Genomic DNA, 9,291 nt, shown 5'->3' with positions numbered 1-9,291 from the left:
AGCCAAACACCTGCTTTATTATTAGAAGCTGGTCATTTTTCCAGATTAACTGATGGGAAAATCCATGCCAATATCAGCAGCTACTCTTCACATACTCACTTTCCAAAAATAATTTTGAACTCTAGTCTGGCTTCATGGCACCAGTATCCAAGTACATGTGATTTATGTTGTTTTACTTTCTTATTTAAAAAATTGAAAACAGAACTATCAGTTTATTTAGGATTAGCAAGAGACTTTCATTTCATGAGGAAGATGAAGTATGACGGGTTTGTGAACAATTCATTGTGTATACTGTTCATCAAATGATAGAAAAATTTATAGGGAACCAGTTTAAGTGCTGAGAAAACAAATTACCAATCCCATAATTTTTCACAAATACGTTCCTGAATAAGCAATAACTCATATATTTTTTTTCTATTATGGGGTTTTAACAAGGTTTAAAAAGGTTCTTTATTGATCAATTTTGTATTTAATATAATAAAAACAATGAACACATTATGGGTTTTTAGAAAGTTTATTATGGAGACTCATCGCCTACTTGCCCCACCCCTGAAGAAAAGAACTAACATGTTTGCACATGAAACCTGGATCACTTGGTATAGAATTTCAGTCTAGGAAATAAAATAGCTAATGGCAAGTCTCAGTAAAAATTCATTTTGACAGTAATCAATGCTATTCAGAAATAAGGAAGTCATATATCTCACTTGTTAAAAGTTAATAGGTTTTGTTATATGACTATGTGTATTTATTTTGGCTTTAAAACTTGTCAATAGCTATTTGGAAAGATATGATTTATTTAAGCTTATGATTTATTTAAATACATATTTTATTAATCAAATACTTTTAGCCAATCAACAGATCCAAATATTAAAAAAAAACACTTCAAATACATAGTTGTATTGTTTATAGTATAACTGTAGTCATGAGACTGACCTTTTTAACTAACATAATAAAATCTATATAGTCAAAAGAGTGGTAATGTTTTAAGGTAATGATCATGAGAATCTTTTCTAATTTTGAAGTCTCTTTTGTAGCTATCTTCAAAAGGATAGGAATTTTATAATTTAATCATTTGTTTACTTTGGCCCCAATAGTATTCCAGTTCAGTCATCCTTTATATTCACTAGTCCTAGTAATTTGGAAAAGTAAAATTAATATTCACTGAATGAAGATTTATCATCTATGAAGATGTTCAGAGGAATGATAATTCAGGTTCTGATAATAATTCTGAAATTTGAGCATTTATAGACTTTTATGATATGTAAATTATAGTAACCACTTATATCATAAACATATTTTGTACATGCCTATCATTTTGGATAATGAGATTTTTAAAAGAATAGTGACTTATAACATTGAATAGGACTTTACAGTTCAAAAATGATAAGAATAATTTTATACTAACAAAATCCATATCAGATAACATCTTCAAAGTCTGTATCTGTTACTCTTTAACTTATATATATGGAACTCAATAGCATGGGCCCAACAAATTGACAACTTTCCTATAAGTCTTTCTCCATGAATCACTGTAGTTGAAATAGTACTTAAGTGTCATAAATAGTCTTTATGTTGAGTGTTATTAAATAGCACCAGTATTACTTGAAGGTAAAATGAGATATTAACAGGAATGCAGAATACAGGTTTAATTTCTAACTATAAGAGAGAAAGCATCTCCTAGATGAAATACCATTTAGATCTGGATTATTTTTAAGGTCACAGCCAGAAAAACCTAAGTCAGAAAACTTTTCAGGATTTTGGTTAGAAAATTTAAAAAGAAAAATCTTATATATCGCTCTTTTATAGTCTATTCCCAAAGAAGATATTTATGCTCACATAATCAAGACAGTGCAATCTCACCAATGAAGTTCCCCAGGAAAGATACATTTAATCATTCTATATATTAGTTCAATAAGATAATATAATAAAAGTACTTGAAAGCAATCTGATTAGAGCAACATTTACAGTAAGTACAAAATATACAGTAAAATGCAACATCTTATTAAATAGACCTGCAGGTTAACAATATCTTATTTAAAGGAACAGATGTTCATGAATCTATTTTCACATTTATTTATTATATTTGATATCTATTACCACTGCATGCTTTTGTTATTGTAATTCCTAGGACCTTTTTTTTTTCTGTACATATTTTTCCTGTAAGTATTGCCATGATTTTTTCTGCAAAGGTAATTTTAAAAGTATTACAATCAGAGTAAAAAAATAAGAAATTGCATATTATTTATGAGCAGTTGTGACAAAACTAGTATAGTGTTTAAGAAGTGTCCCTTGATCTTTATAAATTCATCATTATGAAATGTATACTTTTTTACTAAAGGAAAAACTGTCTGCCTTTAACATTAAGTGTTGCCAACCTACTGTTTAATTCGGGCTATAAAGTTTGTTATGAAATCCTTGGCTATTAATTAGAAAAGGATTATTTGAAAAGATCTGCCAATAAACATTTCTAAAAGTGGTTGCTTATCTTAAAAATTTGCTCAATTAGAACAATTGGGAAATGAACAGAACAGTAGTGCTTTTACATTAAAACAACACAGAAGTATTACAGTATCCAAATCTCTAGACCTGGGGTCCAAGTGTTCAGTCGTGGCTTAGTTGCAAGCTGATAGAAGAGAAGCTGCGTCCTACACTTGTGCACAATGGGGCAATGACAACATCTGTTATGCTCTTCCATATTGTCTGCACTGAAGGCAGGACCATTAGGCAGGTCTTTACAAAAGGCATTATAATCCTGGAATGGAGGAAAAGATTTGTGTAAGGATTATTGATGTTACCAAATAAGGCCACTGACTCTTGCACATGCTTGGAAAGATACAATAATGGCCTAATTTACCTAAATTTGGTCGAACATTTGAAACAGGTAAATGAATAGTGACCCACATAGTGATAGGATGCACAGACATATGTTGTTTAAAAAAATAAACAGGCATGTAGATGACAAATACCAGTACTCTTTCTATTGGTGGCATGCTGTCTGAATCAGTAAAACAAAAAATAAATAAAACGGTAAATATATCTACCTGATTGCTGCCCCTAAACATTAACCTGCTTAATTCTTCATTTTTCCCTGAGGTTCTATTTCCTGGTAGCCTTTCCTGTTTCCTCATTCCACTTCCCTACCCCTTCATCCAGGCTGGGTTGGAGACTCCTTTTTTGTGCTTCTAAAGTACTAAAATAAAATTTCTTAATCCTCAAATTTACCAAAGGATATCATAAGTAGATGGTATATTTCTGTCTTTCCTACTAGAATTGGAGCTCCTTAAGTGAGGACATCCTTGACCTTTATTAAACGTTTGAGCTGAAGTGAATTTAGCATTCTGTCACACTTAATATTACTAATTTTTCATAGTCGTTACAAAGAGCTGTGTGGTAGAGTTAAAAGAACCCTGCAAATACTTTGACAGAACCCTGTCAAAACTCTTAGACAAAACAAAACAAACAACCTAGACTATCCTGAAATTATTTTTTCTATGTCTTTTCTTAAGATAACTGCAAATGTGCATATTCTTCATGCTGATTAATTTTCTATGTAATCCTCTGAATAATGCTCTCTGTTGTAGTAGTGCTATTTGAGCACAAAAGTATCTTTGAACACTCAGGAATTGCTGGGAGCCTCAATGGAATTTTTATTATTATCTGGATGGGCACAAGGAAGTAAGGTTGATTTTCTTGATTTGCTATTAAAATGTGACTTAAATAAAGGTCTGTTGTGCTTAGTCAAAAGTGAAAGGAAGACCAGGCAAATGTCTGATTGAGATATTTTTAGAATACTGAATTATTCATACTGACTGTCTATACACTTATATTTATCTCGTGTTTTGTTCTAAGTGCTAAAGACTTAAAGAAATTTTTAAAGAAAATTAATTACTGGGTGTTTCAAAGCTAAACAGTTGAATGGAAACCAGAATGATGACAACTTTTGACTTCTTATCCCATTATGTTTCTCACTTGATTTGTGGCCCTGGGCATATCACTACAAATTAAAGTATGAACAGGAGCTCTTACGATTGGCTATAGGGATTAACATTTATTATATATGCCCTTGGAATGTCTTTATGATGCTACTAGTATAATGTATATATGATGCCATCATGTATGTATTGTTTCAGAACAATCTGAAATCAGAATATATAGTGAAAACAATTAAAACAATCTCAAGTTGATGTACTCTAAGACTAAACTTTAAATCAGAAAGTTTCCTAACCAAATCTACTTCACTGAGAGTACAATATACTTTCCACTCTTCCTTAGGCTAAGACATTTTCTTTCCCCATAACTTCTTAGATCTCCATGTCCTAAAAGGGAATTAAGCGGACAAAGTGGACTTTCTAGTTCAGCAAAGTACAGTTGCTCACATTTGAGACTTAAGTTGATAGGATGTGGTGAACTCATTTTAATTTAATTTTATTTAAATCTATTTTATTTAAATTTATTTTAATTTCATTTTAATTTTCTTTAAGTTGTTGTTCTCTCACTGTGGGTCAGAAGATCCAATGATCCAAACACTTCGTAAAGAAATCTTATAATTTATAAGATTATACATTCCTCCATTGAATAACAAAGCGTTTAGGACAGAGACTTTTATTTAGCTTTGTATTAACTATAGTATCATGCAGATTGCATTGTCATTAGCAATTTGCTATATTAAATACTTCTTCTAAAAGTGAAAGTGCTACCACTATATTTCTATAAGTTGGACAATCTATCTGAATTGCATCCCAACAAAAACAAGGGGTAAGGGAGCTCCAGGCACATTTCTTTAATATGATCCCCTTATGACCAATAATCTACTGTTGCTTAAAGGTGGCTATCTCAATCTGAATGTGGTATGGTATCAATACAATCCACTGGTCCCTAATGACCTGTACTTCTGACCTAGGATCCGATATCACCAGATTGAGCTCCAGGTGTTTTTGTTGTTATTTGTTTGTTTAAAGAATCTAAAATCAGATCCACGGTGAGGAAGTGATGTGGTTTGAATATCTATTGCTGCATACTTTCATCGCTTTGGCCACCAATCTCTTTATAATAAACAACCCCTATTCCCTGCCAAAAGAAAAAAGAAAGAAAAGGAAGTGAAACAGAAGAAAGGCTTACTCAAATAGATTTGTTCTGTAAGACCTCTCCTTGGTCTGGTCTTATCATGTCATGGGAATGTAATCTATTAATGATAAATCTATTTTATCAAATTAGTTTTATAAACTAACTTTTAACCATTTTTGTTTGAAGTTACTCCTCTACTTGCAATCACAGCTGCCTGATGATGAATGGGTGATGGCTAAATATTAATGTTCCACATGAATGTAATTTGAAAAGCAAGCTGAGGTTAAAGAATACATTTTATGTGACTGAAAAAGAAATGATTTGATGATTCATCATTGGAAGCACCACATACAAAAAACACCTTCCATTTTCAGGAGAGCCAGGTGAAGAGAAGCATTGTTGGGTAATTGTAGCTTTACTTATAGCTTTCCACCATTTAGTAAATGAAAACCATTTTGTTTTCAATTCCTCAGCAAGTGCTTTAGGAAAGCCCAGCTCTGTTGATTGTAAATATGGCACTCTATACTTCCAAATAGCTTCATAGCCAACATTTCACAATATGCTATGTGGTTACTCAGTGTGTCACATTTTTGAGGTTAGATGACTGGCTTCAGTTCATTAGGAATCCAGAGTTTTATGTGCTGGCTGAGGCCTCTTTTTAAAAATCCATATGCTAATGTCAGAATATGAGCTAACTATACATCTGGCCTTTGTGAATCTGCTTATGTATAAAGGCAAAGATTTTCATCCTCTTCCAGTCTTGTGGCACTCTCAATATATTTTAGTTGTTGTCAATCTTTAGTGATCAAATTAAATAGTTGTTTTTTGTCCTTTACTTATTTGGTGAATTTTTATTTACCCTTTAAAAGACTTTTTAGATGCACCTGGGTGGCTCAGTTGGTTGAGTGTCTGACTCTTGATTTTGGCTCAGGTTATGATCTCATGGTTTATGGGTCCAAGCCTACTTTGGGCTCCCTGCTCACAGCAAGGAGCCTGCTTGGGATTCTCTCTCTCCTTCTCCCTCTGCGTCTCCCCTGCTTGCACAAACTCTCTCTTTCTCTCAAAATGAATAATAAAATAAACTTAAGAAAAACCCCTCTTTTTAGACTCCTTTCTCTCTACATACACTTCCTAGTGCCTCCCCCTTCCTCAACAGATTTACCAGAGTTTTCCTCAGCATCTACTTCTATACTTAGCCAGTTGCCCTGATATGCTAGGAGTAAATTGAGGGCAGATACTACATCTGTCTTACTCATCCTGGGCCCAGTGCCCAGCACAAACCAAGCATTTAGTAAATTTATTTGGTTGAGCTAACTAGCTAGCTAAGTGACTAAAGGATATTGATTTACAAGGTAAAAGGGAATTGAGAATAATTTCTTAACTTTTAACAATGGACACAACAAGTGTTAGGGTGTGGCAATACCATATGAAGTGATTAAGAAAGACACCAAGGCATTTTAGGATTATACATGTCACCAGGACTGCCCTAAAGCACAAGCTTGACAACTGTGGCAATACTCCAGGGTGACCAGATAAAGTGAATACCTTTTAATATAATAACAACACAACTTCTTGGTAAATATAAAAGTTTCCTTCAAAAAAATTTTAACGCTTAAAATATTCTTCAAGGTTTTATGATGCATTTTGAGTGTGAATAAATTTACTCAAAACATCCTACCAATGCCCAGCAGGTTTCTATACTTACTTTCCCTTGAAGTTGATGCCACTCTCCATGTCTCATAGGCAGAAAAGTAATTTGGAGGACTTCTCATTTCATTATTCTATGCAGCTTGAGTTTTCATTCATTTGTGCTGAGGGCCCCTCACAATTGCACACACATGGCATCTCCTCTGGTCTCATCCTTGCCATTTGCTAGCGGCAGGATTGGAGCAGCCCTCCATAGCACTGCTTAGCCAGGTCTGATATCCCTGTTCAGTTATACTGTCACTGGCATTCTGCTCAGAGATCACTTTTGTTTTACCCCAAGCACAGGTGGTGACTGAATAAAAGGTGATGAAAGAAATAAGAGCCTAGCCCAGAACCACTGGCACAAGTCCTAACTCAAACCTGTAAGAGAACAACTTGTGGCAGGAAGCATGGCCTCCAGGTCTCCACCTCCAGTCAGCTGGGCCTTATTAACATCGGAAGGAAAATCACACCCGAGGACAGAGGAACATTACTTCTGTTTAAACTCCTAACCCAACCAACCTGTGATTCTAAAGAAAGCATACGCCCTACCAGATCTCCCAGTTCTTGCTACTGTGTGGGTGAACTGATGAACCTTCTTGCAAGCTGGCCTGGGAGAAGGGGAGTGAAGGGGGCAGGTGGCAAAGAACATTCCTACTTTCAGAAAGTTGGTCCACCCCTGTGTGCCCTTTCTCACCAGATGTGTAGACAGCTGAGGGTGGCAAAGAGAATTCCTGCAGCGAAGGCCAGGGGGATAGCCAGGAACAATGTCAGGAACTTGTATATCACGTATTTGCTGATTTCAAAGAGGGCATGGCTGCAGATCCACACTTTGTCAAAGGAGTGCGTAGACACCGGCTCTGCAATCACATCCTCGAAGCCCACCTGCAGAGGCAAGACACAGGGATCCCGAACTGTCACCAACCTGCGGCCCCCCCCCCTCCCCCCCCGGGGAACCAGGGGTGCTCGGGTGCGAGAAGCGGGCTGGGCTGCCCTATCTTCTCAGGGTCAAGTTGGGCGCACAGGAATTTGGCTAAGAATTCCTGGTTACACAAGCGACCCCGAGGCATGTGGATTCTGGGTCCCGGACCCCGCAGGGCTGACCCAGTGGCGAGGGTGGAGGGTGGGATCCGGGCTAGGGTAAAGGGGGAGCACCAGCGCCCCCAGGCCGTGGCGCGGCCCAGGTTACGGCCCGCCCCTGTTTTTCACCTTGAGGTTCGAGTTGAGCCGGTGGGGATCCCGGTCGGAGCCCGAGTCCGCGAACTTATCCGGGTCAGCGTAGTCGACGCCGCTGTGGCGGCTGTAGGAGTCGTCGTCCATGAAGAGCTGGACGTCTGCTTTCTCGGTCTCCAGCCCCATCGTGGCGCTCGGTGCGCGGCGGCTGCAGCCGGCCTGGCGCGGCCTCCCCTTCCCGTCGCGCCCCGCCCCGCCCTGCCTCGCCTCGCTTCTCCCGGCGCGGCCCGGGCGGCGGCCGCTTCCCGCTGCCGGCTACCGCTCCCGGCCCGGACCCGACCCGAGCCCCGCCCTGCGGCCGGGCCCGAGGGGCGGGAACCGGACGCAGCCGGAGAGGTGGTTCCCGCCCCGCGACTCCCGCCGCCACTTTCTGGCCAGGTCCCCGTCTGTCCCCGGCCCGGCGCCATCCCAACAGGCACATTCCGGCCCTGCACAGGCGGGAGAAGCGTGCTCCGGGCACCAGGACCTGTATTCCCGCCACAGAGGGGCCGGAGGGCTCCCCGGGTCTCATCGCTTGATGCCTAGAACTGTGATCCTTAAGAGCTGGCAGGTTCAGGGGTGGTGCACTTACTGCTGGGAGACAACTAGGTGGTTAGGAGCGCCGGTATAGAAGCACAAGATCTGTCTTCTCCCTGCTCTACCATTTACCATGTGTGCTCGGGACCTCAGCTACCTCCTTGTGAAATGGGAGGAGTCGTTGTTGCTTCACAGAGTTACTGAGAATTAAATTCCCGTCAAACTCTTACGTGGTCTCTAACACACAGTTATGACACTCCTGATTGTCAGGCAATCCCACAAGTGCTAGAGAATCCAGCAAGCGCATCAGCTATGCATCTATCCCGGCGCCCACAGAATGTGTGAGCCTGTTGGAGGCAAGGTGAGGAAATGGAGTTGGTTTGGTGAGCTCACTACCCCTAGGGGTTTGCTCCCTCAGAGCAGAGAGGAGGTATCTCTTTTTCCTTCTAAATTAAAACGCTTAGTTTTCTTCTGAATCAAGTCTTGAAAGATTTCAGTTATCTCTGAGATGCAGTCACATCCACAACTATCTTGTAGGAAACTTGTAAACAAACCCCTGCGGTAAAGCCACACTGCAGTAGAAGACCCAGACTGCTGACTACTCAAAAGCTTTCAGAGGGAAGGATTAAAGGTTAAAGGGGTATAAAGGGTTAAAAGTCTGGTGGACTTAGGTACTTGTTTGGGGGAGGAAGGTACTCAGTGAAAATTTGCCAAAAGCAAAATAATGTGTCTCAGACTTGGGGTGCCTGAGGCTTGCTCTGTGCCTAAGGCATAGTAGGAAGGCAGTCAAGT

The 9,291-nt window shown here is 39.0% G+C and overlaps 1 protein-coding gene across 2 annotated transcripts; it reads right to left on the bottom strand.

Moving 5' to 3' along the window:
• Nucleotides 1-498: 498 nt before the first annotated feature.
• Nucleotides 499-8,558, bottom strand: CAV2 (caveolin 2). Of its 2 annotated transcripts, XM_047096528.1 has the most exons (3): nt 7,960-8,558; nt 7,448-7,635; nt 499-2,752 (listed from the first exon to the last, which is right to left on the bottom strand). In XM_047096528.1, exons 1-3 carry the CDS (start codon nt 8,107-8,109, stop codon nt 2,602-2,604), a joined length of 489 nt encoding a protein of 162 aa, XP_046952484.1. In that variant the 5' UTR covers nt 8,110-8,558; the 3' UTR covers nt 499-2,601. The 2 variants fall into 2 exon arrangements, with proteins under 2 accessions (XP_046952484.1, XP_046952485.1); XM_047096529.1 differs by lacking the exon at nt 7,448-7,635 and having other exon boundaries at nt 7,960-8,197.
• Between the last annotated feature and the right edge of the window lie 733 nt (nt 8,559-9,291).

The sequence above is a fragment of the Lynx rufus genome, unplaced genomic scaffold, assembly GCF_022079265.1.
Source record: "Lynx rufus isolate CCGP_SWC_20201006 ecotype Redwood Valley unplaced genomic scaffold, mLynRuf1.p SCAF_4, whole genome shotgun sequence".
NCBI lineage: Eukaryota > Metazoa > Chordata > Mammalia > Carnivora > Felidae > Lynx > Lynx rufus.
The sequence above is the reverse complement of the archived record's forward strand: the minus strand, read 5'-3'. Positions and strand labels throughout refer to the sequence as shown.